The sequence below is a fragment of the Delphinapterus leucas genome, chromosome 2 (genome assembly GCF_059928025.1).
Source record: "Delphinapterus leucas isolate spDelLeu-1000000601 "Yukka" chromosome 2, BTC_Dleu_Yukka2, whole genome shotgun sequence".
Lineage (NCBI taxonomy): Eukaryota > Metazoa > Chordata > Mammalia > Artiodactyla > Monodontidae > Delphinapterus > Delphinapterus leucas.
Window position 1 is genome coordinate 82,109,288 of NC_143130.1, and position 17,005 is coordinate 82,126,292.

General features: G+C 39.6%; 1 protein-coding gene across 3 annotated transcripts in view; it reads left to right on the forward strand.

Annotated features, from left to right (window-relative positions):
• The window catches only part of RAB27A (RAB27A, member RAS oncogene family), a 73,385-nt gene extending 62,330 nt beyond the window's left edge, over positions 1-11,055 (forward strand). For 2 of the 3 annotated variants that reach the window (XM_022579540.2, XM_022579541.2), the window contains one exon: positions 8,716-11,055. In XM_022579540.2, the coding sequence (XP_022435248.2) occupies positions 8,716-8,914 (199 nt within the window). In that variant the 3' untranslated portion in view covers positions 8,915-11,055. The other variant, XM_089907178.1, reaches the window with a different exon arrangement.
• Positions 11,056-17,005: the final 5,950 nt, after the last annotated feature.

Consider the following 17,005-nt stretch of genomic DNA (forward strand, 5'->3'; position numbering starts at 1 on the left):
TTAGCTCAGGGAATAGGTTCGTAGTAGCAGCAGCATTAACTGGACATGAGAGAAGGGGTCAGCCGCTGCTAATTAAGGTGCCTGGGGCACGTCTACAAAACAATTTGTGCTTTACTTTCTTTCTGCCTCTAATATAATGAGAATGCAAATGTGTATGTATTAATTACCCTTAATATAAGTGGGAGGCAGCAAGTAGGGTAGAGAAGGAAGGGGAGAGAGAGAGAGAGAGAGAAAGAGAGAGAGACAGACAGAGAGAGAGAGAGAGAGAGAGAGAGAGAGAGATAAAGAGATAAAGAGATAGGCAGGCTGTGTGTAGGGGCGTTACCAGGCTGGCGGCCTCTGTTGTTAGGCAAGCCCGAGGAGGCCAGAGGAGGCCCTTTCCCTTTTCCTTATGTGGCCCCTGCTTTGTTCTTCCTTGGGCTGATTGAGTTCGGAAAGCACTCAACGATGGGGTTCACACCGGGGGTGGTGGGGGGAGTGGAAGGCCCGGTGGGAAGGAGCCAGAGTTTGGAGAGCTTTGAACGCCAGGTAAGAAGAGTGGACTTGATCTCCTGGGACACAGGAAGTTGCCGAAAGCCTTCAAACGTGGAGGGCTGTTATGAGTACTTTCCCAGGTCAGTCTGGGGATGACGAGTGGGGTGAAGTGGAGAGCTGTTGGGCAGCCTTTGTAAAGTGTTGCTTTGTGTCTGACTCTGGAGCCCACAGGGCAGGCAGTCAGAGGGGAAGATGGATTTGAAGTGGCGGAGAGCCAGAACCAGCTGGGACCCGTAATGATGGACTGAAACTTGTATCACTTCTTATGGCTTCTGACCTGGATGGTGTGGGTGTCCTACAGAAGCCAAGACCCTTTGCCACAGAGCTAAACACACACACCTGGCCCAGGAGTTGGAGAAGCTGAAGGAGGATCGAGGGGAAGGTGGAAAGGGGGCAGGTCTGGTCACTGGTCTGTGCCAACGAGATGAGCTAGTGGAGAAGCGTCGATGTATGAGCAGAATGGCTGCTCCTTCACTTCCGCCCTCTGCATCCCCCCCGCTGCATCTCTCTGTGGTCCACCCTGACTGGGAAGGGAATTCTGGGAAGTGTTGTTCAATCTAGCCAAGCTGACAGATTGCAAAGCCACCACAGATAGGGAGTGGGGGCCGGACACTGGTATCTTTTAAAAGCTCTCCATGTGATTTTTGTGAGCAGAGGTTGAGAACCTCTGACGGAGGTGATTCTGAAATGGAGGCTGACAGAGCCCTGCAGGCGATTCTGATCACCTGATATGTCCCCTCCTCTCATGAGATGCACTTTGTGTAAAGTAGTGGAAGGAAAGAGGGAGGGATCAAATATCATGGAGGATTCTGAAGTGTTGAAGCTGGGCGCTGTGTTGCAAGGGGGTGAGGAGGAAGTAAGTGATGAAGCAACGGAAACTGTGGACCATGCTTTTGAGAAGTGTGTTTGCAAAGACCAAAAAAAAAAAAAAAAAAAAAATAGGGCAGCTAGGGGAGTTAGCTGGATCAAACAAGCACATTCTCAAGCTTTGTTGGGGAGTCTGGATTGATTTCTTACCCCTCTGGCCTTCTTCAGCCCTTTGCTTGTTTCCTCTGGGCAGGTTCTTAGGATTCCATCTCCTGCCTGGTATGAAAGAGCCTGGCGTTGCTTTCTGACTATATGGGGGATCTGGGGATAACAGGGATTGTCTTCCCTCTGTGCCCAGGTTGGAAGATCTGGGGAGTATTTCATAAGAGGGACTCAATGTAAAGTTTCTGAGCTGAGTTAAAATAAGGAGAGGAGAGATTAGCAGATAAGATAATTGAAATTATTGAAGAATGGAAAGGGGTGGAAACGGACATCCCTCAGGATTTAGGAAGCATAAAATAGAGTTCTGTAGGCTGTTTGGCAGTTTAAGAGGAAGGTGTAAAGGGGAAATTTGGTTCACATGCATTTCACAAATTTGAACATATAAGTTTAATGATTATTTTCACAGACATCTTCTTTTCATTTTTAATAATCGTAATATTTTCATTGGTTGCACATGCACTAGAGGACTATGTTGGTTAGTCCATCTATGTGCTAACACTCAGAAAACAGTAGTTTACGGCATATCTTCATATCTTTTGTATGTTGTCTGATAAATTTGCATTTTTTGTTACTATCGTATTGCCTTCTCTCCTCAGTTCATAAAAATGGGTCATTGGTTCACAGGTGGTTCTCTGAAATGTACGTGCATTTGGAGAGTGAAAGACTATGTCTCAGAAAAACTTTGCAAACCTAATAAAAACATGTTACAGTGCAAATATGGAACATAAATCTGTGTCTGCTGGGACAAGGAAATCTGAGAATGCGGGCTTCATGCAGCAGCCCAAAGTAGAAAGGGTGAATTGGATGCATGATGATGAATATTCAAAAAATTATTTTTAGTAGACTAAGAATCCCTTCACCCCTAATTACCTTTTTTTTTTTTTTGCTATAAAACGTGGTTAAATTGTAATGTGAAGCTCTTAGGTCACTTCCTAACACAACAAAGCGATGTGCCCTGTAAAGCAGCCACGTTTTTTAGAACAACTACAAAATAATGCTTTCTAGTATGTAATATTGAATAATATTGTCAATGAAATCGGAGAAGAGAGCAAAACAGAGGGTTATTCAAATTTCTACTTCTGCCAGTCAAAACTATTATAGTTCACACTGTTGCTGAAATACTTTTAAAAATAGCTACAAAGTCAGTGACAAATATATTAAAAGAGAAAGCAGAATGCAACATTGACAACATTCGTCTTTTAGATGATACTGTTGGATCTCAGACTTTAGTGTGCTCCAGCTTCACCTGAACGCTGTCCCACTGAGTTTCTCATTTAGTAGGTCTGGGATGAAGCCCCACATTTTACATTTCTAGCTGATTCCTAGATGCTGCTGCTGTTAGTGATTGAGGATAACACTTTGAGAACCACCTGTGTAGATGTCAAGTTACTATGAGCTGTGCATGCTGGCAGATATTTTCCTTGACAGCAGAGCTGGACAAGATCATTATGCACAGAATATGAAGCAGGTGTCTACTTGTGCCATGCTTGGAGAAGGGAAATGCGCTCAATGACTTAACATCGGAAAATCCATGCTAAATGCAGGAGGATTTTTTTCTCTTGCACAGTTAATGACATCAGCTTTGATACAGACTGGGCAGGGACACTGGGATTGGTACCAAAGGAGCACCAGCCACAACTGGGTAGGAAAGGACTTTATTGTGAGTGGAAATGGTTGCATCTAAGCATCCTTCTACCCTCTTTATTCACAGAAGATAGTTGGGGGTCAATATAAGCCTTTTGTTTTTGATTCAGGGTCGAGGGAAATAGAGATTATGAATATGATGAAAGTATGATAATTGAAAGTATGTATTTCACATGTGCTGTGCAAAGAAAGAGTCAGCAAATTTTTTAAAAATGAGATATAATTGATATATAACATTGTATTAGTTTTAGGTATACAACTTAACGATTTGATTTATGTATATATTGTGATATGATCACCACAGTAAGTTTAGTTAACATCCATCACCGCATGTAGTTACAATTTTATTTTCCTTTTTTTTTTTTCTGGCCACTCCTGGTAGCATGTGGGAACTTAGTTCCCAGACCAGGGGTGGAACCCGTGCCCCCTGCAGTGGAAGTGCAGAGTCTTAACCACTGGACCACCAGGAAAGTCCCATGTAGTTACAATTTTGTTTTCTTGTGATGAGAGCTTTTAAGATCTATTCTTAGGGGCAGCAAATATAAGACAACATTTTTCCCCCACTGGAGACTGCTGGCTAGTGCTGAGAAGGGTGCTGAAGAGTTTCTTGAATGAAGGATGTGTTAAAAACATTGATTTACAACATTAGTAATATGAGTACAGACCATTTCTGGGATTTCAAGTGGCTTAGCTCAGCATACTGCTGTCAGTGTCTTATCTAGTCTGAACTAGATGAAATGTATGAATAGCTTGATCTCTAATAGTTTTTTATTCTTTGAAAATTTGTGGACATCCAACCCTTATTCAAGAAATAAATTAATGGCGTATCATTGGGCACATTTTAAAACCACACACATAAGCTGCAACTAAACAGATACGGCTGATTTCCAGAGCCCCAAAGAACTCAGTAGGAGGACCTGAATTTCATTTGGGCACAATCTCCCAGGCTGAAACAGTTTATACACTCACTCTTTCCTGTAAATGCTTGTTCATTTACCAGCCAACAGGCCATGAAGAGTAGTGAGACTCACTTCTTACTTTAGTGAAAAATATCTTCCTAATTTCTGGATCCACACGTGAGCCAAATATCTAGAACCATTGGACAGAATCACCAAATACACTTGCTTTCATTCCTGGGATCTAAGATCTTCTAGTGTTGTAGAAATAAGTCATGGAAAAGAAAACATCTAAAAATGTGGGTCCTAACCTATGACACGAGCTGGATATAGGTGTCTCGGTGAAAAGCTGCAAATGATAATGCCCACCCTAATTTTCGCTTTGCTCATTATTTTTTAATTTAAAAATTTGTGATTTATCGATTTATTAAAAGCACATCAAAATTTGTGTTCTGCATGTGTTCCAAAATGTCATTAAGTGCTCGTTTACAGATATCAATTAGCTGCACATGATTTTTTCAAATGTTTGGCGGGACTGCTCCCTAGTCATGCTGCTCTAGTACCACCATGTGGCGAGAAGGAACAACACACCTGTCTCCATGCTTAAAAGGGGGACAATTGATCCTCTTGAATTTAAGCTAAGATTACTAAATTTTTGCCTAGAAAGTTTTAGGAAAAGCAAAATATTATTTTTAGAGAAGAAGAGAACCCCATTAGATGGACACTGATTGAGCACTTGCGGATGCTAGGCTTGTGTTAAACCCTTTACGTGTATTATCTTATTGCCTCCTTATCAAGACCCCACGAAGCACTGTTACACCTCTTTACAGACGCGGAGAACTGTTCAGATAAAGTAGCCCGAATGCCTTCTAAAAGTGAGCATCAGGAAGATATGGACGTAAAAATATGACTGACTCCATCTGCTAGACTTCCTATGCCCTTAGGACAAGCTGAGCAAGTCCAATTTTCAAATGTGAGCACAAGGCACATTTCTGTGTCTGGGGCATCATTTTATGCTGGAACAGAAGTCTTAATTCAGGGTCTTTGATGTGCATCTCATCTAGTTTGCTTTTCGTCTGGCAGCTCAAAGAACTGAGAGTAGAGAGGAGTGATCTCTAGCATTCATTTATTCCTATAGAAACAAAAACCGTGTTGCCCCAATTGCTCAGAAGACTCTGAATGATTAGTCCAAAGATTTTAAGGCTGTTAACCTGACTCCTGGTCACATCACCTGAAGATTCACAAATGGCCAGTAAATATATTTTTAGTTTGTTACTAGAATTTGAATTATAACTCTAAACTACATCTCATTAATACTGTACCTCTTTTAATATGAGTGACTTAAAAATGTACACCTTTGGGCTTCTCTGGTGGCGCAGTGGTTGAGAGTCCACCTGCCGATGCAGGGGACACGGGTTCGTGCCCCGGTCCGGGAAGATCCCACATGCCGCGGAGCGGCTGGGCCCGTGAGCCATGGCCGCTGAGCCTGCGCGTCCGGAGCCTGTGCTCGGCAACGGGAGAGGCCACAACGGTGAGAGGCCTGCGTACCGCAAAAAAACAAACAAACAAACAAACAAAAAAAAGTACACCTTCACTCATATACCCTGAAATTATACCAATTAAATATTTGCTGAAGTTAGTAAATAGAGAATAGCTCATAGTTCTGCTAGAGGCACCAGTCATTTATACTTCAGTATTGATCAGTAAAGTAAGATCCATTTTCTCTCAGCATTTAGTGATGATCACTTGGGGGCAGTAAGGAACCCCTTACGGTTTGACAGGGACTGGAGGGAGACAAATGCTTTGAAGCATGAAACATTTTGGCTAGGACAGATCTGAGTGAGCCATCTCTGACGTAGGGAAGCATGGTTCAGTTTACCAGAATTTAGGGCAGGATTGTATATCAGCTACATTGTGGATTAAATCAATGCTTATGGGCTAGTCTGGAAATTTAATGTTTATAATCTTGCTGAGGTCTCTTGGAGCTATGATTTTCCATGATTCAGTGACATTGTTTCTGTGTCCTAAGTTTTAAACAACAAAATTAAAAACAAACTTTTGTAACCTAACCCATTACTGCGTTGGAAATAAGAAATGTTTATCAATGACACATTTGTCAGAAATTGCGCATTTCTAAGTGCTTGAAATGTTAACTCATTTAATCCTTAATAGGAAGATACTGATATTATCTAGTTTTATGGATAAGGCAACTGAGGCACAGATGTTAATAGCTTGCCAGGGCTACACAGTCGGTAAGGAGTCGTACTAGGATTTGAATCCCGGCAGGCTGGCTCCAGAGGTTATGGCTTTTAACTATTCTCCAAACTGTCTGTAACTTCAATGCATAGGTTTTATTATTTTTTAAAAAGTATTTTCAACTGTGCTTTCTCATTTATGCCTTAAAAATTATAGTGAGGTAATTACCAGGAGCTGAGATGGAAGAAACTATGGAAAGTAGAAATAGCTTAATGGAGATCCTGTTGAGGAATTCATTGAGGCTGAGGACTCTATAGCTGGAAAGGTATTTTTAATTGACTTTGAGGAAATTTTAAAAGTAAGATGTACACTATTATGACTAGTATTTACAAGAAAGTTTACTGCTCAGCTACTTTTTTATTTTTGTATTTCCAATTTCAGCCCATTATTCTCTGAGGGAGAGATGAGTTTTTCAGTTGCTTTTCCATTAAACAATAGCTTTCTGAATGGTGATAGAATGATCAAGCCTTCTCCTTAAGTATAAGAAATGTTCTGCAGATATTAAATGATTCTTCATGGGTATAATTGAGAAGGAGCACGATGGAGAAAATCTAAGTATTTAAATTTTGAGAATTCTTAATCTAAAATTCAGCTCATGTAAAAATGGCAGCATTACAAAATGTCCCCAGGACTTAGCTCAATAACATAGGTACTTGATAAATAAGTATTTATTCAGTCCCCACAAAGAATGTCTTCTTCAGACTTGGTAAAGAAATACTGCATGTGACCAGGGGGATGGGAAAGATGTATTACCTTCATTTTGTGGCGAAGGCACCAGATGAAGATGTAGGGAAAAAAGACTGACAGTAACCAAAGAGATATCCAGGCAAGAGGTTTAAAAACTACTGAGATGATGTAATTTGCCCAGTGGACCCTTCTCTGATTAAGATATTTTAGAGTCAGCATATGAAGGGCTGTGAACATGGTCATGGTAGAATCAGTGGAGCAACCATGTCCTTCAGAACTCACAGATAGGTAGATAAATCCTCAAATGAAGTGATGGTTCCTCAACCGGTTTTTAAGAGCTATACTCAAACAGGAGAGGATTGTAGAGTCCAGTTGCAAGGCCTGTTACCTCCCATAGGAAGCGAGTAGATAATAAGGCAACATCTTGAGGAAATCATAATGGACAAACAGCCTTCCATCCCTACACATGTGCCCCTAATGTGCTTCTTGGTGACACAGGAAGCAGAACAGTTGTGAAAAGATCTGTAAAAGTAGTAAGAAGGTTAAAACAAATCTGTAAAAGCTCTCCTGTGGAAGCTGCTCCTAGCCAGGAAATGATGAAAGAATAACCAAAGTTGTAATCAGAGTCATTGATGTAGTGTTAACATGCTATGAGAAGACAGGAAAACAAAGACATTCTTCAGGAAAAGTATTGTAATAGAGTTGGATGTTAAAGTCTCTATAAATGTAAGGAGTATTTTACTGAATTCAATTGCAGGGCTCCCAGAGGTGCTAAAACAACTTTCTTTTGTAGATTTTACATCTAAGAGCATTTCTGGTCAGATTCCTTACTAAGTGGTGGGAATGAAATCAACAGTTTGAAGAAAATACAAATTTATCACTATTTTCATGAGAGGAAGAACTTGGCAGGTGATTGATTAATCCCCTTGCAAAGACTGACTCTGAGTATGAAAGGTGACCACCATGACAAGACTGACGTCTTAAGAATATGTGAAAAGTAGCCTTACAGTTTTGAAATGATGCTTTGTGAGGTACTAAAAAATTACACCTAACCTCGGGTCCTGGGATAACAAAACAAACATGCTTAAGATTGATAATACCTGAGGAACTCTGAAGTGCTGTGGAATTCAGAACGTCTTCAAGTGTGTGGTCCAGGAATACAGCCTGGAGCTGACAAGTGGCAAAGCCTTTGACAAATACAGCCAGGGACCTCTGAAGTCTCTCTTATATCAGCTTTTTTTTTTTTCCCCCCATATGTATCAAGTGAAACAGAGTTTTCTGTTTTGGAAATCCTCATGCAAGTATGCATATTTGGAACCAGTGGAGCCTATAGTTTAAGTTGGTTACACTAGAATCAAACAGCTGTGGATTCAAATCCTGGCTCCGCTACTTTCTAGCATAACGAAATTGGGCACGTTGCTTTATCTCTCTGAGCTGCAGCTTAATCATCTGTTAAACGGGAGTAAACACTTCCAGAAGTTTTACGTCTGTTAGGAATGCAGTGTCAATTATTTTATTTTTCACTTTTTAATGTGGCCTGTGTGGCAAAGTGCTTTTGTTGTCTTGTATATTTGTATGCTTCCGATTTTTTAAGTTGAATTATCAAGAGCAAAAAGGTCACTGTCCTTTCCCTCCACATGTTGTTACCCGAGTTGTCACTGTCTTCCAGAATCCCCTACTTTGAAACTAGCGCTGCCAATGGGACAAACATAAACAAAGCGATTGAGATGCTCCTGGACCTGATAATGAAGCGAATGGAACGGTGTGTGGACAAGTCCTGGATTCCTGAAGGCGTGGTGCGATCCAACGGTCACACCTCTGCAGATCAGTTGAATGAAGAAAAGGAAAAGGGGTCATGTGGCTGTTGAAGAGTCCAGCGAGCTACACAGTAATTCAGGTGGCCCATGTCTGTGACCTTCTCTACGGTGATACACGCACGGCACAGGGAGAAATTAACGGGCATTGTGTACAAACTGCTTCTCACCATCCCAGTTAGACCTATCAGTAGAGCATCCAGTTTTAAAATTACTTTGCTGCAGCTTTGTAAATATTTCTTTAAGTTTCAGCCTGAGAGTTAGGAGAAATATTTCACATAGCCAAAAGTGCCTTATAAAACCTTAGCCCATGGCAGTAGATCATTCAAGTAGTCAGGATTTTGTAGCCACAGAACAGTGCATTTATTATGTAGAATGACTGAAGATACTGTCACCTGCCTTACCATAGATAGGCCTGGAGTCTCACATTCAAGATCTTAGACGTAATATCAGTGTTTAATCCAAATTTAAAGACCCTTACTTGCACCATAGGGGACCTTCTAAAATGCCATCTAAACCATTTGAATGTTAAATAAGAATATACACAAATGATGGTTCAATGTCTTTGAGTATTAATTTATGTAAGCATTCTCTTTAAAATGAAATAGGGCAAATTATTGCCCGTATCTACAGACCTTGGATAAACTGGATCGAGAAATTATATGCTCACTGTGACTGTTGCTGGTGGGAAAGGGCTTGGGGGTGAGGCCTGGGGTGGCTTAATGTTGTATAAGCAGCTGAAGGGGGACTTCTGGCTCCCTGCTAGATTCCCGTTGCTCTGAAGGGTTGATTGAAGGGCCAGGGAGCTAGATTTTTATGGCTTTCTTTCACTGTGATCTGTGCATTTATACTTGGCCTATGTGCTGGCCCATCTGAACATAGCTGGTGCTTGTGCCGAAGTTATTTGTGATAAGTAAACATTTAGCTTCTTTTCCTTCATATTTATAATGTTGGTCTGGCATCCTCAGGCTGCAGTTTCAATTAGCTTGTGAACGACTCATCTTGTTTTCACCCTCAGTCTCTATATTGTTGATCTTTGCAACTTGTTTTATTTTTACATTGGTGGAATTGAAGGAATTATCTTATAATTACATAAAATATCTGTTTACTATTTGGTGGAAGATGGATGTTTGTGTTTAAGCAGTTACATTTGTGCTCTAGCTCAGTATAAGAAAAATGGAGTGTTCTGTAGCCTGTTGTTTTCCTTGAGATCATGGGCATTCACTGTACTTGCTGGGTCTTTCCAAGGTCATGTACTCTCCCACATTGCCAAAGTGTCTTTTTACCAAATTAAAGGTGGTTTCAAAATATGCTTCATGGCAGTTGCTTATAAAAATCAAAGGGGAAAATTCTTGTTTATTAAAGTAGTTTAAGTAAAGTAGATTAAAATTTCCAAAGAGCTTAATGGCTATTTAGGAAGAAACACCCACCACTCATTATAATTTAAATAAAGAATAAAAATGAATGTATTTTGTGGTGGCAAATGTTTGGCATAACAGTAATTAGAAAAATACAGCTATGATGGAAAGTATTTACTTTTATGATGATTTTCAAACGGCTTTTTGTTGAGCATCTGTCCTGGGTTTTTTTTTGCCACTGCCCTCCCACCATCCCCTTAAGAAACTCAGCGGTGTTTACTAAGATCTTATATATTTCTATCCTTGAAATGAGGACCTTTTTAAATACTAAGGAGTCATTGAGTCCTATGCATTTGAATTGTGTATCCTGGTGAGAATAAGATACAGACATTTCAAGGGCAGGGTCATCCTCACAGGCAGTGCCTTCTAAAGTTGCCGTAAGACTTAAGTGGAGTAAATAATAATTTTATAGCTACATATCAGGGAACATTTTATATGATTCATTTGTATAGTTAAAAAGAAGACAATATCATTATGTTCCAACCTATTTAGGAACCAACTGAGAAGTTAGCTACAGATTCCATCGGCCTTAAACATAATACACAATTAAACATATACATGATATTGGCACATGCAAGAGCCATCTTTAATTTTTGACGTAAATAACCTGTATTCTCTTTGGAAAGCATTTGTTTAAATTTATATTGAAGTACCAATATAAATTTTTGTGTGCGTCAATGTATTTTCCTATTGACAGGCTTCTGTAAAAGTGAAGTGTATCTTCAGTGAACTGTGTGCCAATTAAGCTTATAATAAAAAAGTGGTTTAATCTGTCAAGTTTGGATGTGAACATAACTTCATTTCCCATCACAATAAAGTTTCAACCAGAAGTCATAATGCTAAAGGAAACCACATTCAGAGACACAAATTCCATTAGGTGCGTGATGAGGGACCAGCCAAGACAACATATTCTGGAGAAGATAATTCAAATATGTTATCCTCGAACATTTATGGAGCATCTACAGTGCAGGAAATGTTGTACTAGCTGTCCTCAGGTGAACAAAGCAAGGATGGTAAGGGCGTGAAGTAAGACTGGGACTGAGAGATGGGTGCAAGAGGCATTGGGAGTGGTGTAGTACTTGACTGGATGAGGAGGGAATATGTGGGGAAATGGACACTCTTACCTTATTTCCTACCACCACTGTTCACCCCACTTACTCCTCCACAGGCATACGGGCCTCCCTGGAGTGGCCAAGTATGTTCCTGCCTCAGGAATATTTGCTGCTCCCTCTACCTGGAACGCTAGTCTTCCATATATCTGCATGGCTCCCTCTCCCATCCGTTAAGACAGTTCAAATGTCACGTTGTCCAAAAGGACTTTACTGATCACCTTATATAAAATAGCAGTCGGGCTTCCCTGGTGGCGCAGTGGTTGAGAGTCCGCCTGCCGATGCAGGGGACACGGGTTCGTGCCCCGGTCCGGGAAGATCCCACGTGCCGCGGAGCGGCTAGGCCCGTGAGCCATGGCCGCTGAGCCTGCGCGTCCGGAGTCTATGCTCCGCAACGGGAGAGGCCGCAACAGCGAGAGGCCCGCGTACCGCAAAAAAATAAAATAAAATATCAGTCACTCCCCCTCATGGCCCCAACCAGATTGTCACCTGCTGCCTTGTTATCCTGCTCTGTTTTTGTACATGTCACTTATCACCACTCAATATATTTGTATGTTTGTCTCCATCCACTAAGATAAAAGCTCCATGAGGACAGGGACTTGGGAAGTTTTCTTCAAAATTGTGTTGCCACTACCTGGAAAAGGCCTGGTATACAGTAGGTACTCAAATGGTTATTGGTGGACTGAATAAAGGACTTAAGATGCAGCAGGGTCAAGTGGAAGAGTTTTCAAAACAGGAGTCACTATTAATGTTCAAAGACAGGAATAGAATTTGAAAGTAACCACTTCAAAAATGTTTAGAAATGCTCTCATATAATAAATCCATATTGGTTTATTATGAGAAATTAGGAAATCTGAGAAGTATGTTCTGGTGTTTTGAAGTTGATGTCAAGATAGCTAATAATCTATTGAAGAAATGTTCAATGAGGACTTTTTGGCCGTTCCACGTTGCATGCAGGATCTCAGTTCCCTGACCAGGGATCGGAATGCGTGCCCCCCACAGTGGAAACACAGAGTCCTAACCACTGTACCGCCAGGGAATTCCCAATAAGGATTTTCTTTTTTAATTGAACCGTTGTTGATTTACAATATGTGTTAGCAAAGTAATTCTTTGCTAACATTATGCATACATTATATATGTATATGTATAATATACATATGTATATTCTTTTTCAGATTCTCTTCCATTAGAGGTTATTACAAGATATTGAATATAGTTCCCCGTGCTATATAGTAGGTCCTCGTTGTTTATTTTATATATAGTAGTGTGTATCTGTTAATCACATACTTCTAATTTATTCCTCCTCCCTCCTTTCCCCTTTGGTAACCATAAGTTTGTTTTCTATGTCTGTGAGTCTGTTTCTGTTTTACAAATAAGTTCACTTGTGTTATTGTTTAGATTCCATATTTAAGTCATATAGTATTTGTCTGCCTGGCTTACTTCCCTTAGTATGATAATCTCTAGGTCCATCCATGTTGCTGCAAATGGCATTATTTCTTTTTTATGGCTGAGTAATATTCTATCGTATATATATTACCACATCTTCTTTATCCATTTATCTGTCAGTGGAGACTTAGGTTGCTTCCATGTCTTGGCTACTGTAAATAGTGCTGCAATGAACACTGGGGTGCAAGTATCTTTTCGAATTAGAGTTTTTGTCTTTTCTGGATATATGCCCAGGAGTGGGATTGCTGGGTCATATGGTAGCTCTATTTTTAGTTTTTAAAGGAGCCTCCATACTGTTCTCCATAGTGGCTGCACTAATTTACATTCCCACCAACAGTGTAGGAGGGTTCTTTTTTTCTCCACACCCTCTCCAGCATTTGTTATTTGTAGACTTTTTGATGATGGCCATTCTGACTGGTGTGAGGTGATAACTCACTGTAGTTCTGATTTTCACTTCTCTAATAATTAGTGATGTTGAGCATCTTTTTATGTGCCTGTTGGCCATCTATATGCCTTCTTTAGATAAATGTCTCTTCTGATCTTCTGCCCATTTTTGAATTGGGTTGTTTGGGTTTTTTGATATTGAGTTGTAGGAGCTGTCTGTATATTTTAGAAATTAATCCCTTGTTGGTCACATCATTTACAAATATTTTCTCCCATTCTGTAGATTGTCTTTTCATTTTGTTTATGGTTCCCTTTGCTGTGCAAAAGCCTGTAAGTTTGATTAGGTCCCATTTGTTTATTTTTGCACACTAAAGAATGTTTTGCTTGGCTTTTTATAAGCTGGAAAACTCTATATGGTATTTCCAGATCTTCTATTTTTGGCAATATGGGTGAATATAGAACTGGAAAACTCTCCCAATATAAAACACTTTGATAATGCTGGATAAAATATAATGAACATTTTTTTTAATGACCTCTTGATCTCTTAAGAAAGTAAGGGAAATACCCTGAGACCATCCCTCTTTTTCCACAAAACAGACAACAGCAGCAACAGCAGCAACAACAATGGCAGCAACAGAGGGAACTTACAGCAAACTGATACTGAGTGTGGTTTGCTTTTGGTTTGGTTTTTTCCAGCATCCGTAATCTAGGTGCTTGGTTTTAATGGCTACATGCCATCATGGGAGAAAGCTTTGGATCTGTTGGAGGTAGGATACTGGGGTGGAGGGCCCCTACCTCCAAACACACACAAAGCCAGGGCCTGGTCTATGTCTTAATCTTCCCTGAGCATTTATAACCATAAGTATGCTTTTACACAGGTTTGAGGTTCAAGTTTACATTAGCCCCCTTTTCTGGGAATGTCTAAGCCAAAAAATGAACATAAACTAACATAAAGTGATTTGTGGTTGGTAATACCTCTGGATTTCTTGGGAGAAGCAAAGTAAAATCTCTTCAGAGAAAACATTTTCACCCAGAACTTACAGGATTTTTACAGAAAACACCCTGCTAAGAGTGAGCTCACTATTTAAAATGAAAACCCATTCCTTCCTCACCCCCTTCAGCCCCAAACATGAGCAAGGGCCAGTGAACCAAAATCCAGCAATATGGCACTTAAGAACTTCAGATAATATAGTTATCAGATGGAGACCATAAAGTAAAGATGTTTAAAATGCTTACAAACATAAAAGGAATGGAAACATCTGGGAAAAGAAGACTTTATTAAAGATACAAGACTGGTTTGAATTTTAGAAAAAGACTTCCATATATGGAAAAATGTAGCTATTGATGTTCAAAATGGAATGGTCAGAAGTTAAATGGCAAGTTTGACAGGTGAAGAGAAAATTGGTGAACTAGAAGATAGACTGGAGGAAATTATATAGAATTCAGCAGACAGGGATAAGGTATGAGGGAGGTTAAGAGAGATAGAGGAAAGATTAAGGCTCCTACTTATGTCTAATAGGAATTCTAGAAGGAGAAATAGGAGGACATACAGGAAGAAGAAATATATGAAAAGAAAATAGCTGAGAATTTTTCAGTAATGGTGACAGACATACACCTTCAGATTCAGGAATCATTAAGTCTCAAGCAAGCTAAACAAAAAGAAATAGTATTTCCAAGATTTCAGTTCAGTCTGTTGGACGTGAAATACATGTTCGTTGTTGTTGTTAACCCCTTCCTCTGTATTCCATTATAATAATTGGAAAGAATTTCTAAGACTGGCTACTCACCTATTCAGCCTAGAGCGAAGCACTGAGTATGCTCATAGGCTGAAGGGAACAGAGTCTCAAATGAAGCCTTAAGGTGTGGGATTAAGAACACAGATAAGGGATAGGGCCCCTGACACTGAAGGTAAGAAGTGAAGCTGGGTTATCATGTTGGTGAGAAAGGCAGGAAATTTCTTGTTGAAATAAAGGGATAAAACTGAGAGAGTTGGGAAGGAACTGTGTAAAGAGCTTGGGAAGACTGATGAGGCTCTTCTATAATTATTGAGGGGGATGAGAGAGGGAGAAGATCAAACAAAAGTAAAATAATTTTCAGTATCTTGGTTGCCAATGAAGTGTTGGGAAAATGTTTATTACTGAAATTTCTGATGTGTGCCTTTGTTATTAACATTGTTCTGGAATTGCATGTCAAGTGATTAGCAAAGAAAAATAAATGCAAGTATCAGATAAAAGGAAAACACATGTATTCACAGATTATAACTAGACAAACTGATTCTAAAGTTAAAGAAAAAACTTTAAGGAATAGCTAGAGAAACAAGGAATAAGAAGGCCAAGGAAGGAAGAGGAGGACTGCTGGTAAACCCAGTTATTTAAAAAATTACAATAATTTAAATATTTTGGGACTGTCACATAAATAGATAAATCAGTTGAACAAAGTAGATAGACCCATGGAGAAGTGATATTTTGAATTAGTGGAGGAAGCAATGCCCTTATCCAACCTGTGGTACTGGGGGGAAAAAAATGCACTGGAATCCTATGTTATTATTTATACTTAAGCAAATTCCAGATTAGTTGAAAATTCAAATGTGAAAAATGATACTATAAAAATAATAGAGAAAAATCTTTGAAAAACAATTTTGAAGAGGGAAATGCAGTTTCAAGCAAAACACCAAATCCAAAACCACAGAAGAAAAGATTAATTTGGATACATACAAATAAGACATTTCTGCACAGAGAAATGCTATAAGCAAAATTTAAAATATTGATAAATTGGGAAACAATTTCTGAAAGTTAGAGCAAAGCTCTAAATTTCTTAATATGTAAAATGCTGTTAAAAATCAACAACACAGTAGAAAACTGTGTGAAGGACATAAACAGGCAATTCACAGAAAAAAATAGATGTCAAACATTTGTAAAGATTCCTAACTCCATTCATAATCAAATAAATGCCAGTTAAAATAATAATAAAAAAATTTTTAATCTCAGATTGGCAAAGATCACGTTCGACAAAGACGTCGTGAAGTAGGCATCTTATTTGTTCTTGTTGAGTGTTAATTGGTAAAACCTTTTGGAAGGCATTTAGTATTATCTACCAAATTTTAAGTGTTATAGGCCCAGCAACTCTATACCAATCAACTCTTTTGAAAAAAAAAAAAAATTAGTAAGGATGCTTATTATCTCCCAAAGATAAGAGACAAGATACGAAACAAATGTCCAAACACAGGCGACCAATTAAGATGATACCCTCCTACAATTGCGCTTATGTAACTATGGAAGAGAATGTGAAGTATTCACTGATAATAAAATGTGTATTGGATGCTTAATTACGTGCCAGGAACTGTTCTATGTACTGGGAGTATAGCTGTAAACAAAACGACAAAAATCCTTGCCTTCATGGAGCTCACATCCCATTGAGGGGAGGCAGATAACAGCAAGATGCAGAAAAGGGCGAACAGGATGCTCATCAGTGTTATCAAGAAGAGGGAGTGGAGACACGTACACACAAATGTTTGTCTATGTACAGAAAACGTCTGGTAGGTAATAAAAGGAAGTGACTGCTACTGGAGAGGAGGACTGGAGGTCTGGGGAGAGAACTTTAGTTTACTGTGAAGAAAAAAATTTCTTTTAACCACATATGTATATTAATTAAAAAGCGCGGAGGTGGGGGAGTAAAGGTGGAGACCACCACTACAAGTCTTTAAAACACTGCCGCTTAAGTCCTCCGAACCTGAGGCTCAGCTGCTTCGGTTGCAGCGCGTGGCAGCAGGTTCCCGCCGCGGACATCAG